The sequence below is a fragment of the Coregonus lavaretus genome (assembly GCF_964263955.1).
Source record: "Coregonus lavaretus genome assembly, chromosome: 6".
In the NCBI taxonomy this organism is placed as follows: Eukaryota; Metazoa; Chordata; class Actinopteri; order Salmoniformes; family Salmonidae; genus Coregonus; species Coregonus lavaretus.
In genome coordinates, this window is record NC_139993.1 from 58427633 (window position 1) to 58453757 (window position 26125).

The following is a 26125-nucleotide window of genomic DNA, read 5'->3' on the forward strand; positions in this document are numbered from 1 at the left end:
TGCATCAAGAATGGTCCACCACACAAAGGACATCCAGTGAACTTGACACAACTGTGGGAAGCATTAGAGTCAACATGGGCCAGCATCCCTGTGGAATGCTTTCGACTCCCTGTAGAGTCCATGCCCCGATGAATTGAGGCTGTTCTGAGGGCAAAAGAGGGGGTACAACTCAATATTAGGAAGGTGTGCTTGATGTTTTGTACACTCAAATGTGTGATTTTGTTGTAAAACATCAAGACATGTTGGTAGCTGGAATTTATTGTAAATATTAAGTGTATTTACAGTAGATAAATGTGGCAATCTCTAAAACAGCATTACACACAGTATTATGTTTTGGCTTTTGTGTGCTATTAATTAATTTAAAAGATATCTCATTTGATGAGTGAACGTGAAATAATGGATAACAGATTTACATTTGTAGATAATAACATCAAGGCAACCTATCAGATATGATGGCACTACAATCACTATTATTAACCTTTACAATATACAGTTGAAGTCGGAAGTTTACATACACCTTAGCCAAATACATTTAAACTCAGTTTTTCACAATTCCTGACATTTAATCCTAGTAAAAATTCCCTGTTTTAGGTCAGTTAGGATCACCACTTTATTTTAAGAATGTGAAATGTCAGAATAATAGTGGAGAGAATGATTTGCTTCAGCTTTTATTTCTTTCATCACATTCCCAGTGGGTCAGAAGTTTACATACACTCAATTAGTATTTTCTAGCATTGCCTTTAAATTGTTTAGCTTGGATCAAACGTTTCGGGTAGCCTTCCACAAGCTTCCCACAATAAGTTTCGTGAATTTTGGCCCATTCCTCCTGACAGAGCTGGTGTAACTGAGTCAGGTTTGTAGACCTCCTTGCTCGCACACGCTTTTTCAGTTCTGCCCACAAATGTTCTATAGGATTGAGGTCAGGGCTTTGTGATGGCCACTCCAATACCTTGACTTTGTTGTCCTTAAGCCATTTTGCCATACAGTGAATTATAAGTGAAATAATCTGTCTGTAAACAATTGTTGGAAAAATTACTTGTGTCATGCACAAAGTAGATGTCCTAACCGACTTGCCAAAACTATAGTTTGTTAACAAGAAATGTGTGGAGTGGTTGAAAAACGAGTTTTAATGACTCCAACCTAAGTGTATGTAAACTTCCGACTTCAACTGTACAGTAACATATTGTATCTACAACAAAAAGTCTCAGCTGACATTGTTGTCCAGGTAACAGTACAGGTACATGGATAACACCATGGATGCCACCTAGGAGAGAGAAACTTGTGTTAGGATTATCTACATTAGAACTACATTGACATGGCTTTCATTACAAGTACAGTGCCTTCAGAAAGTATTCACGTTTTGTGGTGTTACAGCCTGAATTGAGATTTTGTGTCACTGGCCTACACACAATACCCTATAAATGTCAAAGTGGAATTATGTTTTTAAATTAAAAAAAATTAAAAAAACATTTGAATTCAGGCTGTAACACAACAAAATGTGAAATATGTCAAGGGGTATGAATACTTTCTGAAGGCACTGTAACAGCCCCTGTATCAAACACTAGCTGTCATTATGGCCAGGAGTTATTCCTGACACAATGACCTAACCAGAGCCACATATGACTGGACCATAACAGGAAAAACTCCCTAGCCCTGGTCCGTACGGTTCCTACCTGAACCTACCCTATCTCCTCTTCCTGCCTGCTTGTGAATGTGCGTGAGTCACTTTATGATGACATGATCAGATTTTAGACCAGATTCCTCAAAGCCATAAAATGTCATGTCTGTCGCCATGGGATGTTCAGTACATGCAAATCAATGGCTTTTACTCATCCTGCACTTACTCTGTGACTAAAGGTTGATAGACACGGTACTGGGTTGTACTCCTGCACTGAACAATACACAATTACAGACACTCTTAACCAGAGCGACTTACAGTAGTGAGAGCATACATTTTTCATACTGTTCCCCCGTGGGAATCGAACCCACAACCCTGGTGTTGGCAGTGCCATGCTCTACCAACTGAGCCACACGGGATCAGTTATGATGTGTTGATTTTACCTCCAGCCCTCCGATTCCAACAGCTATTCCACCTATGATGTTGGCGTTCTTCTGAAGGGCCTCCAACAGCTGTTCAAAACAGCCCTGGAGAGGAAAGTGTACAGAACATGAATTATTTATATAACAATTGTTGTACACGTCTAAGTGGTTTTAAAACACAAGGTCATTAAAGGCAATGGGTCAGATTTGTTACACATTTGCACCAGATGCAAAGGTTGCACCTGTTTTTCTCTAGATCAAGTGAAGGTTGTTGAAGATGTTTAGTTTATAATACATTTGAGTGTAAACAAGGATACTTATGGTTGTTCCTGTGGGAAACAATGTCACTCTGTGGGCGTCTCACCCTATTAAGTCTATGGAATGCATCCCAAATCAAATCAAATCAAATTTTATTTGTCACATACACGTGTTTAGCAGATGTTATTGCGGGTGTAGAGAAATGCTTGTGCTTCTAGCTCCGACAGTGCAGTAATATCTAACAAGTCATATCTAACAATTTCAGAACATATACCCAATACACACAAATCTAAGTAAGGAATGAAATGTAAGAATATATACATATATGGACAAGCAATGACAGAGCAGCATGGACTAAGATACAGTAGAATATTATAGAATAGAATACGGGTATATAAATGACCCCCTATTTCTTATATAGTGCACTACTTTTGACCAGAGCCTTATTGGACCTGATCAAAATTAGTGCACTATATAGGGTAGGGCAGGGCGATGTGTTGTATTTTAACGTATACTGGTATGGATCCATATATACCCGTATAAATGTTTACGATACCGTCTGTAACAATATTTTGAAACAGTGATAAAATAAATACAAAAGTTCTACAAATCAGACTACTTCTCTGTCAGTTTTGTCCTCGTTTGGTTGAGTATAAAACCATCAGAATGGAGAAAGCCCATTAAAACCACTTAGAACTAATGTTGCCATAAGGGTCATGCACCGCTCATAAAACATATAACTTTTATCATTCATTGGCAGGTGTGGTCTCACCTGAACAGCATTGAGCAATGCCTGCTGCTGGCTGCAGGGGGCAGTGTCTAGCTGGCAGCAGCTGGGTGGGTAGCTGCCCTCGCTCTGCTCAGAGTAGTACGAATCCGTAAAGTCTGTGTAGTTGGTGAAGCCACAGCAGTTCAGCTTCAAGGACACGGAGAGAAAGAGAGACAATTTGCGATGTTGTAGCTTTCTCTCAGCATTTCCTTGTAACAGGCTTTGAGAATTTCACTTGAGTGGCATGCTAACAACAATGCGTTGGAGATGGACTAGCACACTGGCAAGTGTTCACCAAAATAAAGGCATTTCATTTAGTTATTGATTTAGCATTCAATAAAAAGCAACACGACATGGACGGTTATGTTACAAACAGCTTTTCTTTGGCATTCTACTTAGGATATTGATTTTTATTCCTCTGTAATTTCTAGCCTGTAGGCTTCTTAAATATGGTGGTCATGGTCCTAGAGAGTTACATGATGTATTGACATACTCATTTAGCAGAGAGAGAGTTTCACAAGTCAAGGTCTTTGCATTAATCAAGCATAATAAGGAGAGCTGAACAATGGCAGAAATGTAGAATTGTATGCAACTGAAAACACTATTGACGGTAAGGCACAATACAGAAGCTTTACAATACAAAGAGTAAAAGCCATGTCATTACAATTCTAAACTCTTACAGGGTAGAATGTGATTGACATGTGACAGATAGTGTATGGCAAACTCAGCAGTTATGGCCCATACCGTATGGGACTAAATAACGCAGATAGGGTTAGTCAGGACTCAGGAGGGCTAGCCATGGATTTGGATAGTTCAGGCTCACCATTGTCTATGAACAATGGCACCTGTCTTGCTCCTGGATAGCGGAGAAATAGTGAAGTAGTGGTAACTCGAGCCATACCTCTGTCATGGTGTTGTTCCAGATCTTGGTGACCACCAGATTGCTGCCATACTGGTTCTTCAAGACAGGGGTGGCCCATGCTTTAAGGATCCCCTCGGCCTGGAGACCATACACACACATACACATGAAAATCCCTGGGTGCATGTACATGCACTGTAGCAAATAGGGCCACTAAGTTCCTAAGATCAACGACCACTACACACACACACACACACACACACAAGCCACTGAACGAACACACAATATATAGGCGGTTTTTACAGGCTTAGAGGGTACAGCTCAGGCAGTCACCTATGCATCAATAATGAAATAAATGTCTATCTGAACCAAACAAAACACCTGGGAAATAAAACCCATAGCCTGCACCTGAGAAGATGACTGGGACATTTTTCTCAATTTTCTCCTTTGTGATTGTAAGTGGCCACATTTACATATATATTGATGCCCCTGCTTGTTCGGTCAGGACACTTTTCCCATTGTGTTTCACACCATATTTATTTCATGCAGAGAGAACATATCAATATAATACAAAGGAATACGTTCATGCCAGAGTGAATTCCTATATGACATACAGGCTGGCTTTCTTTCAGCTCCCCCCCCCCCCCCCCCCTCTCTCTACCTCCCTCCCAATCTCTACCTCCCTCCCTCCTTCTCTCTACCTCCCTCCCACTCTCTACCTCCCTCCCTCTCTCTACCTCCCTCCCTCTCTCTACCTCCCTCCCTACCTCCTTCCGCTCAGTCTGTCCCCGTTTTTTCCATTTTGATTAATAAGCCCTTGGCGTACAGTCACACAAAGACTCAGGGGAGGGAGGGTGTGTGTGTGTTATCAGGGGGCAGGGGAGAGTAGCCTGAGGGGACGTGGAGACATGCTACAATTAAAAGTGCCCCCCAAGAAGTGGGAAGAGAGGCTCAGATCAGAGGGGTTATTACCAGCTAGCTAATTCATCATTGTCACTCTGCCTGCCTGGTTACCTGCCCTGCGTGCCCCTCACTACACTGCATTCCCTCACACACACGAACGCACGCACACACACACACACACACACACACACACACACACACACACACACACACACATACACATACACATACACATACACATACACATACACATACACCCACACCCACACACACACACACACACATACACTCACACATCCACTGTGGACAGGAAAAAGGCATAACCAACAAACACGCCTCTGAGCCAGGAGGGGATAAAGTACCTGCTGTATCAACTAAACTGTGCAAGGAGAGGAGAGTTGTGGAGGATATTAGGCTATATGCCATTGTGTGTTATTGATAGAAAAATACTGATATATATATATATATATATATATATACTATATATATATATATGTATATATATATATATATATATTTTATCTATATAAATATAAATCCTGAAAAAGTGTTAATTATCTGACATTATTTAATGGTAACAAACAGAGGAAGCCCTATAGCAGAGTAGCTCTTACCGACAGAAACAACCACCTCTCTGTCATAATCGATCTGTTATTAAGGCCCTGCAGTAACTTGCAGTGTTGTTTTACATTTTTGCATCATATATGCTCACGTGTCACCTCTGAATGCCTTTTAGAAGAACTATAAACCAGCCATATAACGCTTGTATAACGCTCCCTAAAATTGGTTATTAAATCTGGGTTATTCAGATTCCATCGGGTCATGGCTTTTTGGTTAGATTAGGGCATAGGCCTGATGGGGAAAGAGAGATTGATGTGGTAGATAAAGTAGTAGGAAATAGATCAACACCCTATATTTATTGCCCATTTCATTGTCTGCAGGGGTATATTTCTGAGAGTTATTATGTTCATAGATGCCTATGTATATTACTACCCAATCCATATTAATTATTGCAATGATACTGTGTCATCAAAAGCCAGAGATGGGCAGCTGCTCGGAGAATGCCATATACATTATCGAAATGGTAGTGTTCTTTGTCTAGGTAATGAATTAATAGGATTAACGCTAAAAAAAACAGCACAATAGATTGACTATATGCATATCTAATTAAGTAACAATGAGAATCTATAATGCACACCTAGGATCTCTTCTGGTCCTAGACAAAAACCCACCAACATACACACACATTAGGGTTAGGTTAAGGTTAGCAGTTTGGTTGAGGTTAGGGTTAGGTTAAGGTTAGCAGTTTGGTTAGGGTTAGGTTAAGGTTAGCAATGTGGTTGAGGTTAGGGTTAGGTTAAGGTTAGCAGTTTGGTTAAGGTTAGGGTTAGGTTAAGGTTAGCAGTGTGGTTAAGGTTAGGGTTAGGTTAAGGTTAGCAGTGTGGTTAAGGTTAGGGGTAGGTTAAGGTTAGCAGTTTGGTTGAGGTTAGGGTTAGGTTAAGGTTAGCAGTTTGGTTGAGGTTAGGGTTAGGTTAAGGTTAGCAGTTTGGTTAGGGTTAGGTTAAGGTTAGCAATGTGGTTAAGGTTAGGGTTAGGTTAAGGTTAGCAGTTTGGTTGAGGTTAGGGTTAGTTTAAGGTTAGCAGTTTGGTTAAGGTTAGGGTTAGGTTAAGGTTAGCAGTGTGGTTAAGGTTAGGGTTAGGTTAAGGTTAGCAGTGTGGTTAAGGTTAGGGGTAGGTTAAGGTTAGCAGTTTGGTTGAGGTTAGGTTTAGGTTAAGGTTAGCAGTTTGGTTGAGGTTAGGATTAGGTTAAGGTTAGCAGTTTGGTTAAGGTTAGGGTTAGGTTAAGGTTAGCAGTTTGGTTGAGGTTAGGGTTAGGTTAAGGTTAGCAGTTTGGTTAAGGTTAGGGTTAGGTTAAGGTTAGCAGTTTGGTTGAGGTTAGGTTAAGGTTAGCAGTTTGGTTAGGGTTAGGTTAAGGTTAGCAGTTTGGTTGAGGTTAGGGTTAGGTTAAGGTTAGCAGTTTGGTTGAGGTTAGCAGTTTGGTTAAGGTTAGGGTTAGGTTAAGGTTAGCAGTTTGGTTGAGGTTAGGGTTAGGTTAAGGTTAGCAGTTTGGTTGAGGTTAGGGTTAGGTTAAGGTTAGCAGTTTGGTTGAGGTTAGGGTTAGGTTAAGGTTAGCAGTTTGGTTGAGGTTAGGGTTAGGTTAGCAGTGTGGTTAAGGTAAAGGTTAAGGTTAGCAGTGTGGTTAAGGTTAGCAGTGTGGTTAACCTCTACGGGATCGGTGTCCCATATACGGGACGGTTGAGCTAACGTGCGCTAATGTGATTAGCATGACTGTTGTAAGTAACAGCAAACTTTCCAGGACTAAAGACATGTCTTATATGGGCAGAAAGGTTAAATTCTTGTTAATCTAACTTCACTATCCAATTTACAGTAGCTATTACAGTGAAAAAATACCATGCTATTGTTTGAGGAGAGTGCACAACAACAAAAAACGTATCACGGCAACTGGTTTGATACATTCACCTCTGAAAGTAAATAATGATGCTGTCATAAAGCACTTGATGTAAGCGTTTGTAGGCCAATTTTGTATTGGTAGAATGACTAGGCCTATACCCATAATGCTCATTGACTGGACATTCCAAATTACCATGGCAATTATGCAACACAATAGTAGTATTCATTTTGCAACATGCAGCAACCCACACAGTACAGTATCATCTGCGCTGCTGTGCTTACAGTCTGACGGGCCCATGTGTAAAATCTTCAACAGCATCTCATGATGACCCGCTGTCCTGTTTTCCCCAACTCTTAAACTAACCCTCAAATCCTTTCAAATAATGTTGTCAAATAAAACAAGGTATATAACAAGTCAAATAAGCACTGGCACATTGGCAACAAATGTGAGCTGGTAGACATTGGAGTGGTGGAAATTACACTTCTGGAGCCCTAATTTGACAGTACAATTATAGCATCAATAGCCTAATTGTCAACTCAAAATTCATGCCAATCACTGGTTTAGGTATTGCGCATCAAAATATCTTTATCTTGCATTCCTGCTTGGACATGTTAGATGAAACAACTTATTTCTTAAGTCTGGAGCCCTCCTATACTGTTTTTTAAAATATATATAGATAACATGGGGCCAACATTGAATTTTAAAGAGAAAGCAAGGGCCATGATCCCACAGGAAATAGGCCTATGGGAGTTTTTTTTTAAATGCTCCGGAGTTGAGAATATTGGTATATCCAGAGACCAAAACGCTGAACAGATAAACACATTTTTGATTTGTAGGAGGAGAGAATTGCATTAAATAAAATGATTCATTTCCAATGATTTACCGTCCGTAAGGACGGGGTGTCCTGCTAGTATTTTACTGTATATTGCACTGAACAGGAAGGAGAAAGAGCGGGAGGGGGACCTATATATGTAAATAGTCTGTTTTGCATATAAAATGCTTTAACTTCAATATTCCAGAGTAATAAATTGCTCAAAGTGAGAGGCGTCGCACACAGCCCCAGGCAATCTTGGAGTCATTAAAGGGCCGAATGTACTGAAGTGGACATAAAGCCCAGTAATTCAATGATGGCCGGGGTATGAGGGAACATATACATGGAGATAAAATCGAGAAGGGTAGTGAAAGCCAGAGCGAGAGAGAGAGAGGAGGGGGGAGGGAGAGAGAGACATAAGGAGAGATGATACAAAGAGAGAGAGAAAGAGAGAGGGAGGGAGGGAGGTTCGAGTCAGAGGTGGAGAGAGAGAGGGAGACTTACAACTGAAGAGTAGGTGAGGGCCACGGCTCCGGCTGCCACTTCAGCGATGAAAATAATCAGGATGATGGAGAAAAACTTAGAAGAACAAGACAAAGAACAAGGACTTGGCTTTAGACTAGAGTAGCTGACTGCAACTTCAACACAACCACAACACAACCACCACACCACAACACACAACACACAAATACAATACAACCACAACAACTAAACAACCCCTATCCAACCACAACAACTAAACAACCCCTATCCAACCACAAAAACTAAACAACCCCTATCCAACCACAACAACTGAGGACTGTGAAGCAACAGGGACTGTGAAGCAACACAAACATAGGCACAGACACATGCATACAAACACATGATAACATACGCACTATACACACACATACACATGGATTTTGTGTTGTAGAGATGTGGTAGTAGAGTAGGGGCCTGAGGACACACACTTAATATGTTTTATAACTGCCTAAATGTTGCTGGACCCCAGGAAGAGTAGCTGCTACCTTGGCAGCAGCTAATGGGGATCCATTATAAATACAACTACAAATAACTGAACAACTCCTATCCAACCACAACAACAATTAAGCAACCCCTATCTAACCACAACAGCTAAACAACCCCTATCCAACCACAACAATTAAACAACCCCTATCCAACCACAACAACTAAACAACCCCTATCCAACCACAATAGCTAAAAAAAAACTATCCAACCACAACAATTAAACAACCCCTATCCAACCATAACAACTAAACAACCCTATCCAACCACAACAATTAAACAACCCCTATCCAACCACAACAGCTAAACAACCCCTATCCAACCACAACAGCTAAGCAACCCCTATCCAACCACAACAATTAAACAACCCCTATCCAACCACAACAACAACAAAAAAAACTATCCAACCACAACAACTAAACAACCCCTATCCAACCACAACAACTAAACAACCCCTATCCAACCACAACACAACTCCTGCACTCCTCAGGGCTTCGTAATCAGCCTTTGTCCTGTCATGTTATTGTAAAGGCTAACCGTTGATTAGACAAAGGAGAACAGGGAAGTGGTTTAATGTGAACACTGAAACAACCGATAAGCATCTTCTCCTGGCTGTGAGCTGGGAACAGTAATGTATCCTATATGGACTACTACCGTTAGACTCCGTGCAGCTCTATCAGTCTGAGTAATGAACGACTTAGTATGTGATGGTGCTTATGGGGGAAATGTCCTAGCTGTGCTACTCATTATTCATGAAATGGACTCTGGGGGTAGTTAGCCACATTGTTAATGAACATTAACACACCTTCTTCAGGACTACACTGGAGAAAGATAGTCCATCATGGATGTGGTAGCTTGTTTTGTGAACTGTGTAGATAGATGAATTGGGAGTGTAGAGAAGTGGGTATGTAAGGTATATTGTACGGTCATGAATGTTATACTGTAGATATTGTGAATAATGTACCTTATGGTTTTGTAGTTGAGTTAGATCACAATTGTGAGTATAGCAGTTAGAGTAAGTTCATTGGCTGTGTCCAGCATAGCAGTTAGTGTAAATTAATTGGCTGTGTTCAGGTTAACAGTTAGAGTAAGTTAATTGGCTGTGTTCAGGTTAACAGTTAGTGTAAGTTAATTGGCTGTGTTCAGGTTAACAGTTAGTGTAAGTTAATTGGCTGTGTTCAGGTTAACAGTTAGTGTAAGTTAATTGGCTGTGTTCAGCATTTGGCCTGTATTCTGGACTGTACCTACCAGTAGTAGCAGACACTTGCTCTCATTGTGGGCTCCACAGCAGCCCACAACACACAGTAGAACCAGAACTCCTCCAATAGCGATGCAGAAGAAGCCCACCTTGACAGACTGCATGTCGTGGGTGGAGAAGGGAGCCAGCACCTGGAGGAACGAACCCCCATCCACACTCACCCAAATCCCCCCGCCCAGCAGGGTCAGACCCACCAGCTGGAAACAAACACACACACACACACACACAGGATACACACATACAGGATAGTCAATACACACAAAGACACTTGCAACCCACAAGGTTCCTTGAGATGTGTATAGGCTGTGGGCGCCGCCCTGGTCACTCCCTAGCCACACCCATAGTCACTTCCTGGTTTGAGTTAAATAGGAAGTGGGTGTGTCAGGAAGAGGGATGCCATCTTGACTGCATGTTGTGGTCAGAAAAGTTTGGTAACTAGGAAACTGTTTATAGTTTAAGCCTAGTTTTCTCACTCTATACAATTGATAACATTCTCAAGAGAAGTTTCCTCTGTGGACCAAAGTTTGGAAGGCTATTTCTAGGGCCAAAAACTGAACTAAAACAGACACTTTATTTGCTGGGTCTTATTTGCTGGGTCAACAGCTCTTTCTTGAGGTAATAAGTGTATTGTAGGTTAGTCGTCCATCACTACCCAATACTACCACTACCTCTGTATGACACCACATCATCCCCCCTGCTGTGTAGCTCTTTCCTGGTGTCAATGACCAAAAGCACCCCCTTTGGCCTCATGGGTGGAATGTTGTTAATATTTTTCATAGTTTTTTTATTAATTATTAATTTATTTTTTATTTTTTACAACGAAAATCTTGTGTTTCTATGTCAAACAGTTGTGTTATATTTCAGTCTTCTGTGATGTTTACTGAACAAAAAATATAAACGCAATGATTTTACTAAGTTACTGGGGAGGCAGGCCAATCAGAATTAGTTTTCCCCACAAAGGGGCTTTCTTACAGACAGAAATACTCCTCCGTTTCATCAGCTGTCCGGGTGGCTGGTGTCAGACGATCCCGCAGGTGAAGAAGCTGGATGTGGGGGTCCTGGGCTGACGTGGTTACACACAGTCTGTGGTTTTGAGGCCGGTTGGACGTACTGCCAAATTCTCTAAAACAACGTTGGAGGCGGCTTATGGTAGAGAAATTAACATTAAAATCTCTGGCAACAGCTCTGGTGGATATTCCTGCAGTCAGCAAGCCAATTACATTCTCTCTCAAAACTTGAGACATCTGTGGCATTGTGTTGTGTGACAAAACTGCACTTTTTAGAGTGGTGTTTTTTTTGTCCCAAGCACAAGGTGCACCTGTGTAATGATCATGCTGTTTAATCAGCTTCTTGATATACCACACCTGTTAGGTGGATGGATTATCTTGGAAGAAATTCTCACTAACAGGGATATAAACAACATTTTAGAGAAATAAGCTTTTTGTGCATATGGAACATTTCTGGGATATTTTATTTCAGCTCATGAAACATGGGACCAACACTTTATATGTTGCGTTTATATTTTTATTTATTTTTATGTTGCGTTTATATACATTATCTAGGTATTTAATTAATTATGATTAATGCTAAAAAAACACCACAATAAATGACCATGAGCATATCTCATTTCCCCTTAATTAAGTAACAATGAGAATCTATAATGCACGCCTGGGAACTCTATATCTGACATTGTACAGGTGTCTTCTTTTTTTAAGACCATAGCAATGTGTGTGAGGTGTATACTTTTGTTTCAAATTAGATTTATTTAAGACTACCAAGAATCACTCTGTGTGACCTCGATTTAGCCCACTGCAGTAAAAGGTTAAGAGGGGGTCAGGGAGAGAGGAAGATGCATTTATTTTGTCAGCCCGAGGCTTCCATTATACACCAGCCAAAAAGGACTTGGCCTCTTGTTACCTTTTCTAAAGGAAACTCTGCCCTTTCCCCATGACCCCTTTTCTCTCTCTACTTATACCAGACAGCTTAATAGGCAGGGATCATTTAGTGATCCTCTTGCACTGCTGGATAAAGAAAACCTGGGGCGCACTACCCTGTTCTCTCTGTGAAATGCAGAAGTAAACCATGGAATTATAGCTGGATTATAATGTATTATACAACGGGTGGGTCTAATCCTGAATGCTGATTGGTTAAGAGCGCATTCCAGCCGTGTCTATTCCACAAATTGCCACCGGCTAAATCTATGAAGTTAAAATGCCTATTTACTCTGTTTCATCTGACTGCGCAATCCACTGTCTCATCAGTGTGGTCCTCTGTAGCTCAGCTGGTAGAGCACGGTGCTTGTAACGCCAAGGTAGTGGGTTCGATCCCCGGGACCACCCATACACAAAAAAAATGTATGCACGCATGACTGTAAGTCGCTTTGGATAAAAGCGTCTGCTAAATGGCATATTATATTATTATCAGCCCAGCCAGGCAATTTATAAACTTTATTTCCACTATAAAAAGCATCTAGACATGATCTCACATTTCTTTTAGACTAACATTTTGTTGTGGGCTGTCTCTCAGACATTTGCAACATTGTTTCAATATTGAAATTCGATCTCCAGCTGTCCCATAGTAATGAACGTGTGGGAGTTGGGACGAGACAGACAGGCAGGCAGCTTCTCTCAGCCAGTCGAAATCATGAATCAGCTGGCATAATTTTTATGGATATATACAAAAAAAGGTATATTGAAAAAAGGTAAAATGAAACGCAGCTAATTTGCAGTCTTTCCAGCTTCAGTTTGAAGTGATTGTGTTACTGTAGCTGTGTTGTTGGCTAGCTCCTCTGAACAACAGTGTCCTGACAAGTGAGCACATTTTCTATGGTAGGCGAAATCGCGCCTCATTAGCTCATTGTTATGGATGTATCTTAAATAAATGTCACTAGAAAACAGTTTAAACAAATGCAAATACAGCTACTTTGCTGTTATTCTGGCTGCACTTTTTGATGTGACTGTAAGTTTGTCATAGTTGGCTAGCTAGCAAGCAAGGGATAAGAACGTTGCCAGCCAGTATGGCAATGGAACATTTAGAACGAAATACAGAACAAAAAGACTGAACGACTGGATCGCGTCTCCAGCAACCCTAGATTTGTGTCGGGACTATATATTGTGGAAGGATGAAATAGTATGAATAAATTAATAAAAATAACGTTTATGAAAATATGTCAATCATTATTTGAATATGTTGTTAACCCGTTGTATAAAAGTGATAATGCCCTCGAAGCCGATGTTTGGAGGATATATTGGCACGGTTTGCCGGCCCTCGACTTTGTCTCGGGCATAACAACACCCGTGCCAATATATGCTCCAAACACCGGCATCTCGGGCATTATCACTTAAATGGAGGGATCGTCAGGACTTATCTATCTATTGTCTGATTGGCCAGGAGGAGAATGTTATATTTCTACTCGGCTCTGCCTGATGATGTCATAGGGGTATTGGAAGCACTGCTGGAGAACCAACTCTATTTCTTTAGGCCTAATCGGGAACTCTGGTCTAGCTTTAAACAAATGTTATTTTTAGATTTAGATACCTACTTCACACATTGATTCACATAATGCAATGATTATTTACTTCATAAGGGAGATGTGGGGTAATATATTTTAATTGTAAGCATATACAGTGCCTTCAGAAAGTATTCATACCCCTTGACTTATTCCACATTTTGTTGTGTTACAGCCTACATTCTAAATGGATCTACACAAAATACCCCATAATGACAAAGTGAAAACATTGTAGCAATTTTTTGGGAAAACGAAATACAGAAATATCTCATTAACATAAGTATTTACACCCCTCAGTCAGTACTTTGTAGAAGGACCTTTGGCAGCGATGACAGCTGTGAGTCTTTATGGGTAAGTCTCTAAGAGCTTTCCACACCTGGATAGCGCAACATTTACCCAATATTCTTTTCAAAAGTCTTTAAGCTCTATCAAATTGGTTGTTGATCATTGCTAGACAACCATTTTCAGGTCTTGCCATAGATTTTCAAGTAGATTTAAGTCCAAACTGTAACTCAGCCACTCGGGAACATTCACTGTCTTCTTGGTAAGCAAATCCAGTGTAGATTTGGCCTTGTGTTTTAGGTTATTGTCCTGATGAAAGTGTCATGAATAACTTCACCATGCTCAAAGGGATATTCAATGTCTGCTTGTTTTATTTTTACCCATCTACCAATAGGTGCCCTTCTTTGCGAGGCATTGGAAAACCTCCCTGGTCTTTGTTGTTGAATCTGTGTTTGAAATTCACTGCTCGACTGAGGGACCTTACAGATAACTGTATGTGAAGGGGTACAGAGATTAGGTAGTCATTCAAAAATCATGTTAAACACTATTACTGCACACAGAGTGAGTCCGTATAACTTATTATGTGACTTGTTAAGAAAAATTGTACTCTTTTTACTTATTTAGGCTTGCCATAACAAAGGGGTTGAATACTTATTGACTCAAGACATTTCAGCTTTTCATTTTTGATTAATTTTTAAACATTTCTAAAAACATTATTTCACTTTGAAATGATGGGGTATTGCGTGTAGGCCAGTGACAATACATCTCAATTCAATCAATTTTAAATTCAGACTGGAACACAACACAATGTGGGAAAAATTCAAGAGGTGTGAATACTTTCTGAAGACACTGTATATACAAAACGCCTGGTCTGACAGATCTAATGTTTTGTTTTGCCTTTGGATCTCTCTCTCTCTCTCTCTCTCTCTCTCTCTCTCTCTCTCTCTCTCTCTCTCTCTCTCTCTCTCTCTCTCTCTCTCTCTCTCTCTCTCTCTCTCTCTCTCTCTCTCTCTCTCTCTCGGTCAGATCAGTGAGAGAGTGGATGTCAGACTATCCTATTCCTTCTCTCCTCCCCACAGAACAGAAAGCATTGGAAACTTGGTATTGTCTGTCATCTCCAATCAGAGCCTTCTTCTTTCTGTCAGCTGCACATGAAACAAGGCCTGCCAGTCTGTCTGCCTGCCACCATCCTCCCCATCAGCCCAGATGCCTTCCACATGAGAATAATCTCCCCCTCTCTTCCTCTCCTCTCCTCCTCCCCTCCTCCTTTCTCCTCGGGGTATCTTGTCTTTTCCTCACCCTCCACCTGTTCTCAGTGATGAGGACCCTGCTCGGTAAATGTGATACGACAACCATATTCCCCCTAACTCCTTGTCTGGCAGCATTTCCCCTCTGCCTGATCTAATTGTGGGTGGCTTTCTCTTTTATTTTTTTGCGGGCTAATGCGGTAGATGGAATGCCACCTGCCGAGGATGCCCTGTCAGACAGGACGAGACCTGTCATAGATCACATGGAAATCAGGTTAGGACTGGAGGTCAACTGGGTAAATGGAATAGTAGAGTACTATATGGAGGGGCCAAATTAAAGATATTAGGGTTGGAGGGATTGAATAGGAGACTCCTGAACAGAGCCATATAGGCCTCTGGAGAGGGGGAGGAGTGAATGAATGGATGGATGAATAAATGAAAATATATATAGGGCACCGGCGGAAGGGAAGGCTGTCCCACCCATTAGAAAGGGAATTTCCTCCTCTTTGAGACGGCAGAATGAGAGAGACATCAGCTGAGAAAATTTCTCTTTGTCCTCTGAGAAGAACTGAATAACCTGATTTGGTCCTTAAACTGAGATAAGGTTCTACAGATAACCTCCAAATAAAAGTGGACAGATTTCCAGTCCCATGCTTTGTTGAGAATTTGATTTGTTTCTGAAGAATGGTAGATTGGTGTTATGATATTTATACGTACTGATTTTACAGTGCCTTCAGGATGTATTCACACCACTTGAATCTTTCCACATTTTGTTGTGTTACAGCCTGAATTTAAAATAAATTCAACTGAGATTTTGTGTCACTGGCCTATACACAATACACCATAATGTCAAGGTGGAATAATGTTTTGGATTTTTTAAATACATTAATTAAAAATTAAAAGCTGAAATGTCTTGAATCAATAAGTATTTAACCCCTTTGTTATGGGAAGTCTAAATAAGTTCAGGAGTAAAAATGTGCTTAACAAGTCACATAATAAGTTGCATGGCCTCACTCTGCAGTAAAAGTGTTTAACATGATTTTTGAATGACTACCTCATCTCTGTACCCCACACATACAATTATCTGTAAGGTCCCTCAGTCGAGCAGTGAATTTAAAACACAGATTCAACTACAAAGACTAGGGAGGTTTTCCAATGCCTCGCAAAGAAGGGCACCTGTTGGTAGATGGGTTGACCATTGAATATCCCTTTGACCATGGTGAAGTTATTAATTACACTTTGCATGGTGTATCAATACACCCAGTCACTACAAAGATACAGACGTCCTTCCTAAGGCCGTTGCCGGAGAGGAAGGAAACCACTCAGGGATTTTACCATGAGGCCAATGGTGACTTTAATGTAAATACAGTGTCTTCAGAAAAGTATTCATACCCATTGACTTATTCCACATTTCATTGTGTTATACCCTGAATTCAAAATGGATTCAATATATATTCTACAAACATAATGACAAAGTGAAAACATGTTTTTAGACATTTTTGAAAATGAAATACAGAAAAATCTAATTTAGATAAGTAATCACACCGCTGAGTCAATACTTTGTAGAAGCACCTTTGGTGGTGATCACAGCTGTGTGTCTTTTTAGTTAAGTCTCTAAGACCTTTGCACACTTGGATTGTACAATATTTGCCCATTTATTCTTTAAGAAATTATTCAAGCTTTGTCAAGTTGGTTGTTGGTCATTGCTAGACAGCCATTTTCAAGTCTTGTCATAGATTTTCAAGCCGATGTACAGTACCAGTCAAATGTTTGGACACACCTACTCATTCAAGGGTTTTTCTTTATTTTTACTATTTTCTACATTGTAGAATAATAGTGAAGACATCAAAACTGTAGTAACCAAAAAAGTGTTAAACAAATCAAAATATATTTTATATTTGAGATTCTTCAAAGTAGCCACCCTTTGCCTTGATGACAGCTTTGCACACTCTTGGCGTTCTCTCAACCAGCTTCATGAGGTAGTCACCTGGAATGCATTTCAATTAACAGGTGTTCCTTCTTAAAAGTTAATTTGTGGAATTTATTTCCTTCTTAATGCGTTTGAGCCAATCAGTTGTGTTGTGACAAGGAAGGGTCCAATTTGTAAGTCGCTCTGGATAAGAGCGTCTGCTAAATGACGTAAATGAAAAATGTAAATGTAAATGAAGGGGGGTATACAGATGATAGCCCTATTTGGTAAAAGACCAAGTCCATATTATGGCAAGAACAGCTCAAATAAGCAAAGAGAAACGACAGTCCATCATTACTTTAAGACATGAATGTCAGTTAATCCGGAAAATTTCAAGAACTTTGTAAGTTTCTTCAAGTGCAGTCGAAAAAACTATTTGCGCTATGATGAAACTGGCTCTCATGAGGACTGTCACAGGAAAGGAAGACCCAGAGTTACCTCTGCTGCAGAGGATAAGTTCATTACCAGCCTCAGAAATTGCAGCCCAAATAAATGCTTCACAGAGTTCAAGTAACAGACACATCTCAACATCAACTGTTCAGAGGAGACTGTGTGAATCAGGCCTTCATGGTCGAATTGCTGCAAAGAAACCACTACTAAAGGACACCAATAATAAGAAGAGACTTGCTTGGGCCAAGAAACATGAGCAATGAACATTAGACCGGTGGAAATCTGTCCTTTGGTCTGATGAGTCCAAATTTGAGATTTTTGGTTTCAACTGCTGTGTCTTTGTGAGACGCAGAGTACGTGAACGGATGATCTCTGCATGTGTGGTTCCTACCGTGAAGCATGGAGGAGGAGGTGTGATGGTGTGGTGGTGCTTTGCTGGTGACACTGTGGTGATTTATTTAGAATTCAAGGCACACTTAACCAGCAAGGCACGCCATCCCATCTGGTTTGCACTTAGTGGGACTATCATTTGTTTTTCAACAGGACAATGAGCCAACACACCTCCAGGCTGTGTAATGGCTATTTGACCAAGAAGGAGAGTAATGCAGTGCTACATCAGATGACCTGGCTTCCACAATCACCTGACCTCAACCCAATTGAGATGGTTTGGGATGAGTTGGACCACAGAGTGAAGGAAAAGCAGCCAACAAGTGCTCACCATTTGTGGGAACTCCTTCAAGACTGTTGGAAAAGCATTCCAGGTGAAGCTGGTTGAGAGAATGCCAAGAGTGTGCAAAGCTGTCATCAAGGCAATGGGTGGCAACTTTGAAGAATCTCAAATATAAAATATATTTTGATTTGTTTAACACTCTTTGGGTTACTACATGTTATTTCATAGTTTTGATGTCTTCACTATTATTCTACAATGTAGAAAATAGTAAAAATAAAGAAAAACCCTGGAATGAGTAGGTGTGTCCAAACTTTTGACTGGTTCTGTAGGTTGAAACTGTAGTTAGGCCACTCAGGAAAATTTAATGTCGTCTTAGTAAGCAACTTCAGTGTAGATTTGGCCTGGTGTTTTAGGTTATTGTCCTGCTGAAACGTGAATTTGTCTCCCAGTGTCTGTTGGAAAGCAGACTGAACCAGGTTTTCCCCTAGGATTTTGCCTTTGCTTATAGGTGTATTTCATTTGTTTTTATCCTGAAAAACTCCCTAGTCCTAGCCGATGACAAGCATACCCATAACATGGTACAGCCACCACCATGCTTGAAAATATGCAGTTTTACTAAGTGATGTGTTGTGTTGGATTTGCCCCAAACATAACGCTTTGTATTCAGGACAAAAAGTTCATTTATTTGCCTTTTTTTTTTGCAGTATTACTTAAGTGCCTTGTTGTTGCAAACAGGATGCATGTTTTGGAAAATGTGTATTCTGTGCAGGCTTCCTTCTTTTCACTCTGTCATTTAGGTTAGTATTGTGGAGTAACTACAATGTTGTTGATCCATGCTCAGTTTTCTCATATCACAACCATTAAACTCTGTAACTGTTTTAAAATCACCATTGGCCTCATGGTGAAATCCCTGAGCAATTTCCTTGCTCTCCGGCAACTGAGTTAGGAAGGACGCCTGTATCTTTGTAGTGACTGGGTGTTTTGATACACCATCCAAAGCCTAATTAATAACTTCACAATGCTCAAAGGGATATTCAGGATCTGCTTTATCTATTTTTTACCCATCTATCAATTGGTGCCTTCTTTGAAAGGCATTGGAAAACTTCCCTAGTCTTTGTGGTTGAATCTGTGCTTGAAATGCACTACTCGATTGAGGGATCTTACAGATAATTGTATGTGTTGGGTTCAGAGATGGGGTAGTCATTGAAAAATCATTTTAACCACCATTACTGAACACGGAATGAGTCCATGCAATTTACAAAGCAATTTGTTAAGCACATTTTTACTCCTGAATCTTATTTAGGCTTGCCATAACAAAGGGGTTGAATACTTATTGACTAAAGACATTTCAGCTTTTCATTTTGTTTTCATTTAAATAAAATTCTACAAACAAAATTCCACTTTGACGTTATGGGGTAATGTGTGTAGATCAGTGGCACACAATCTCTATGTAATCTATTTTAAATTCAGGCTGTAACACAACAAAATGTGGAATAAGTCAAATGGTGTGACCAGGCACTGTGATGGAGCATTATGACCTTGTCAAAAGACTGCATCTAACTGTTCTTCCCAGATCCAAATAAGCATGCATAACATGACTTTATCATGACATGATAGTGTATCATAATGTATGGTGTGGGTTTATTAAATAACTTGGCTCAGGCACTAATGAAAACCCAGTAGAAAAGGACTTTCACTTGAATGATCATTTAAACAGGAGAAGCCAGGTGTAATGAAAATTCAGCTTACCAACGCCAAAGTCCCCCTCCATTTCACAAACGTCATTAGTTATAAATGCTAGGCGCAAAACGTAGGTAGCAAAATTAGAGAGTTTAAAGTTAATGACATGAGAACTGCTATGTGTGAGAAAGTGAGAGAGAGAGACAGAGAGAGCGAGGGAGAGGGAGGAGAGAGAGAGAGAGAGAGAGAGAGAGAGAGAGAGAGAGAGAGAGAGAGAGAGAGAGAGAGAGAGAGAGAGAGAGAGAGAGAGAGAGAGAGAGAGAGAGACAGAGTTTCATTCACACTTGACTCATAAAGATTCCATGCAATAAATTAACAAATGCAAATACTCCCCCCCCCCCCCCCCCACCATGTGCATATATGCAATCAAAAGGGAAACATACTCACAAGGATAAGCAAGTTGAACAAGACCATCATAAATTTGACAAATGTGAAGCATGCCATTTTAATCTGTAATAAAGAGAAGATAAATTATGCCACTGCTTACATCTCCCTACCGCTCTCTCCCACACACACACACACACACACACACACACACACACACACACACACACACACACACACACACACACACACACACACACACACACACACACACACACACACACACACACACACACACACTCACACTCACACTCACACTCACACACACACTCAATGATCTTCTCAAATGCATATATTATTACATTCTGTTCCCTCTCCCGCCATTCAAAATCACTCGCTGTGAAATGATTGTGCTAACAGTGCATCCTGGTGATGAAAGCTAGTTGAACACAAACAGAAAGAGACCAAAGTAGTCAGTCACAGAGTTAACAGGATCAACAACAGTATCACAGCATTGTATCTTTTTAAACATATGAAACCCACCTGTGTTGTAGAGACTGCCTGTGTGCCTTAAAGAGTTAGACCCAGGAGATGACAGCTACCAGTGTGGCGTGTTTTAGGTCCCAGAGAGATGGCTTTGTTCTCAGGCAGACCAGGGTTCTCTTCAGTACTGCAGAGGAGCCTTTAGAAAGAAACAAGGGATCCAGGTGTGTTATACAGCCAGGTGTTCAGGACAGGTAACTGTGTGCGTGTGTGTGTGTGTTTGGATGGCGTCTCTGAGGGGTGAATGAATGATGGTGTCTGTGATCAGGTATACCAGTACAGGTTGACTTGTACTGCTGTGTCAGTGTGAGGAGGAATACTCTGATGCCCTCAGGGTGGACTGGGTCTGGGTGTGGCCAGGACAGGTACAGGTGACTCTCAGCCAGGTGCCAGGTGACAGATGAACAGACTGAGGGGACTGAGTGCTGTGTGTGTGTGTCTCAGGTGACAGTCTCTTCCTGACCCCTGCAGGTGTAAACACAGTATAGACAGAGAGGGGACACACAGGTACAAGTCTAGTATCACATGTAAGCTATTCTGATGTAACAAATAATCAGTGTATTTTATAATCATTACAAACTGTCCAGATTCATAGCCATACATTTACTCCAGGCTGTGAATCTACAGTGTCACCTGTACACCATAGGGTTATATTGCATAATCATCACCACATATTGTGCAGAGTATCATTAGTATCCCACTGGGCACAAACTGGTTGAATCAACGTTGTTTCAACGTAATTTGTCAATGTATTGGAATCTATGTGGAAAATACATTGGATTTAAAAAAAGTCATCAATGTAAACTGTTGTTTTGAGGGTGAAATTTCAACCACAGAATTGTCATCATTTGTAACCAATTTTCAAAACAGACAAACCTTATATAAAATATGTTGAATTTGTATCCATTATAAAAACAATAAGCTGGGAAACACCTCCTACTGGAGTGTTGATTTAAATATGTTTAATTGTCACATACACCGGATAGGTGCAATGAAATGTGTTGTTTTACAGGGTCAGCCATAGTAGTATGGCACCCTTGGCGCAAATTAGGGTGAAGTGCCTTGCTCAACAGCACATCGACAGTTTTTACCTTGTCAGCTAGGGTGCTCAAACCAGCAACCTTTCGGTTACTGGCTCAACACTCTAACCACTAGGCTACCTGCTGCCGATAACAAAACAAAAAACAAAGATTTACATTTACATTTTAGTCATTTAGCAGACGCTCTTATCCAGAGCGACTTACAGTTAGTGAGTGATGATGAGTGAAGATGGCGCTACAGTGGATAGCTGCCGTCTTACGGGCTCCTGACAATTATTTTGTGTGTTTTTTTACACTGATCTTAACTGTTTTTGTAAAATAATGTTTCTGCCATCGTTTCCTATGACCGATAACAGCTTCTGGACATCAGAACAGCAGTCACTAACCTCGATTTGGATGAAGATTTCTACTTCAATGAGTCAGCAGCTCTGGATGTTATGCTTACCTCGGACCAGGCCCCGATCCCCAGGACTCGAAAGAGGAAGCAGCAGCAAAAGAGAGGCAAGCAAAGTGGCGTCATGATTAGACTACGTCGGCGAGCATCTAGACCGCCATTGCGGTCTGTTTTGTTGCCGAATGTACAATCACTAGAGAACAAACTGGACAAGCTCCGTTTGAGACTATCCTATCAACGGGGGACCTGAAGAACTGTAATATTCTATGTTTCTCTGAGTCATGGCTGAACAAGGACATGGATAATATACACCTGGCATGGCCAAGACCGGACGGCAGCCTCAGGTAAGCTGAGAGGGGGAGGGGTGTGTCTCTTTGTTAATAACAGCTGGTGCGCAATCTCTAATGTTAAGGAAGCCTCGATTTTTTATTCGCCTGAGTTAGAATACCTCATGATAAGCTGCAGACCATATTATTTACCAAGATAATTTTCATCTATATTTTCTCATAGCTGTCTATTTACCGACACAAACTGGCCACAAACTGGCACTAAGACCTCACTCAACTAACTGAATTGGGCCATAAGCAAACAAGAAAATGCACATCCAGAGGCGGCGCTTCTCGTGGCCGGGGATTTTAATGCAGGGAAACGTCATTTTTACCAGCATGTCACCTGTGCAACTAGAAGCAACAAAACTCTGGATCACCTTTACGCCACACCCAGAAACACATACACGGCTCTCCCTCACCCTCCCATTGGCAAATCTGACCAGAACTCTATCCTCCTGATTCCTGCTTACAAGCAAAAACTCAAACAGGAAGCACCAGTGATGCGCTCAATACGGAATTGGTCTGATGAAGCGGATGCTAAGCTACAGGACTGCTTCGCTAGCACAAACTGGAATATGTTCCGGGATTCCTCCGATAACATTGAGGAGCTTACCACATCAGTCACCGGCTTCTTTAATAAGTGCATTGACTACATCGTCGCCACTGACCGTACATTCATATCCCAACCAAAACCCATGGATTACAGGCAACATCCACACTGAGCTAAAGGCTAGAGCTGCCGCTTTCAAGGAGTGGGACACTAATCAGGACACTTATAATAAATCCCGTTATGACCTCCGACGAGCCATCAAACAGGCAAAGCGTAAAAACAGGGCTAATATCAAATCCTACTACGCCAGCTTTGACGCTCGTTGGATGTGGCAGGGCTTGCAAACTATCACGGATTACAAAGGGAAACCCAACCGCAAGCTGCCCAGTGACGCGAGCCTACCAGATGAGCTAAATGCCTTCTATGCTCGCTTCGAGGCATGCAACACTGAACCATGTATGAGAGCACCAGCAGTGTGATCTCGCTCTCCATAGCATATGTGAGTAGGACCTTTAAACAGATTAACATTCACAAGGCCGCGAGGCCAGACGGATTACCAAGACGCATACTCAGAGCATGCGCTGACCAGCTGGCGAGTGTCTTCACTGACATTTTCAACCTCTCCATGACCTAGTCTGTAATACCTACGTTTCAAGCAGACCATCATAGTCCATGTGCCCAAGAACGCCAAGGTAACCTGTCTAAATGATCATCGCCCCATAGCACTCACTTTTGTAGCCATGACATTTTTTGAAAGGCGGGCTCACATCAACACCATCATCCCAGACACCCTGGACCCACTCCAATTCGCATACCGCTCCAATAGATCCACAGATTATGCAATCTCTATTGCTCTCCACACTGCCCTCACCCACCTAGATAAGAGGAATACATATGTGAGAATGCTGTTCACTGACTACAGCTCAGCGTTCAACAAATAGTGCCCTACAAGCTAATCACTAATCTCAGGACCCTGGGAGTGAACACCTCCCTTTGCAAATGGATCCTGGTGGTGAGAGTAGGCACCAACACATCAGCCACGCTGACCCTCAACACAGGGGCCCCTCAGGGGTGCGTGCTTAGTCCCCTCCTGTACTCCCTGTTCACCCACGACTGTGTGGCCGAGGGCAACACAATCATTAAGTTTGCTGACGACATGACGGTGGTAAGCCTGATCACCGACAACGATGAGACCGCCTATAGAGAGGAGGTCAGCGACCTGGCAGTGTGTTGCCACGATAACAACCTCTCCTTCACTGTCAGCAAGACAAGGAGCTGATTACAGGAAAATGGGGGGCCGAGCACGCCCCCAAGCAATAAGACTACTAAATAGTTAACCAAATAGCTACCCGGACTATCTGCACTGACCCTCTTCGCACTAACTATTTGACTCATGACATACACTGCTGCTACTGTTAATTATCTATCCTGTTGCCTAGTTACTTTACCCCTACCTATATGTACAGTACATGCTGTATCTACAGTGCCTTCGGAAAGTATTCTGACCCCTTTACTTTTTCCACATTTTTTAGGTTCCAGCCTTGTTCTAAAATTGATTAAATTGTTTTTTTTCCTAATCAATCTACACACAATACCCAATAATGACAAAGCAAAAACAGGATTTAAATAAGTATTCAGACCCTTTACTCAGTATTTTGTTGAACCTTCTCCCAAGTCTGAGGTCATGAGCATTATGAGCAGGTTTTCATCAAGGATCTCTCTGTACTTTGCTCGGTTAATCTTTGCCTCAATCCTGACAAGTCTCCCATTCCCTGCCGCTAAAAAACATCCCCACAGCATGATGCTGCCACCACCATGCTTCACCGTAGAGATGGTGCCAGGTTTCCTCCAGACGTGATGCTTAGCATTCAGGCCAAAGAGTTCAATCTTGTTTTCATCAGACTAGAGAATCTTGCCTTTTAGCAAACACTAAGCGGGCTGTCATGTGCCTGTTTTCGCTTTGTCATTATGGGTTATTGTGTGTAGATTATTGAGGAAATGTTTTTATTTAATCTATTTTAGAATTAGGCTGTAACGTAACAAAATGTGGAAAAAGTCAAGGGGTCTGAATACTTTCCGAAGGCACTGTACCTAAATTACCTTGACTCGGTACGGGTACCCCATGTACACTGAGTGCACAAAACATTAAGAACACCTTCCTAATATTGAGTTGCACAAGGTGTCAAAAGCGTTCCATAGGGATGCTGGCCTATTTTGACTCCAATGCTTCCCAGAGTTGTGTCAAGTTGACTGGATGTCCTTTGGGTGGTGGACCATTCTTGATACACACGAGAAACTGTTGCGTGTGAAAAACCCAGCAGCATTGCAGTTCTTCACACAAACCGATGCGCCTGGAACCTACTACCATACCCCGTTCAGAGGCACTTAAATATTTTGTCTTGCCCATTCACCGTCTGAATGGCACACACGCACAATCCATGTCTCAATTGTCTAATTTTAAAAAATACTCCAAAATACATCCTTCTTTAACCTGTCTCCTCCCCTTCATCTACACTGATTGAAGTGGATTTAACATCAATAAGGGATCATAGATTACACCTGGATTCACCTGGCCAGTCTATGTCATGGAAAGAGCAGGTGTTCTTAATGTTTTGTCCACTCAGTGTATCACCACTGTGCAGATATCCGTATAGTACTAGTCTACAGTGTCAACTTTAAGCTATTCTAATGTAACAAATAATGGTTATATTGTACAATTATTACATACTGTGCAGATCCATATCTACTCTAAGTTGCTGATCTAGTGTCACCCGTAGACAATAG

The 26125-nt window shown here is 41.3% G+C and overlaps 1 protein-coding gene across 1 annotated transcript; it reads right to left on the bottom strand.

The window, feature by feature from the left end:
* Positions 1–244: 244 nt before the first annotated feature.
* Positions 245–21334, bottom strand: tspan1 (tetraspanin 1). The gene is made up of 8 exons (XM_084163582.1): positions 21029–21334; positions 20549–20611; positions 10346–10552; positions 8597–8671; positions 3969–4067; positions 3071–3214; positions 2062–2145; positions 245–1264 (listed from the first exon to the last, which is right to left on the bottom strand). The coding sequence occupies exons 2-8, from the start codon at positions 20603–20605 to the stop codon at positions 1205–1207; spliced, it is 726 nt and encodes a 241-aa protein (XP_084019708.1). The 5' UTR covers positions 20606–20611; positions 21029–21334; the 3' UTR covers positions 245–1204.
* Positions 21335–26125: the final 4791 nt, after the last annotated feature.

What these genes read in the sequence shown, in the direction of transcription:
- tspan1 (XM_084163582.1), bottom strand. Translation starts at nt 20,605, where the DNA reads ATGGCATGCTTCACATTTGTCAAATTTATGATGGTCTTGTTCAACTTG. An exon ending in CCCTCACCTACTCTTCAGTT is followed by an intron (nt 4,068 to 8,596) that starts GTAAGTCTCCCT and finishes TATGGTCTCCAG; the next exon opens with GCCGAGGGGATCCTTAAAGC. An exon ending in TTGGAATCGGAGGGCTGGAG is followed by an intron (nt 1,265 to 2,061) that starts GTAAAATCAACA and finishes TCTCTCTCCTAG; the next exon opens with GTGGCATCCATGGTGTTATC.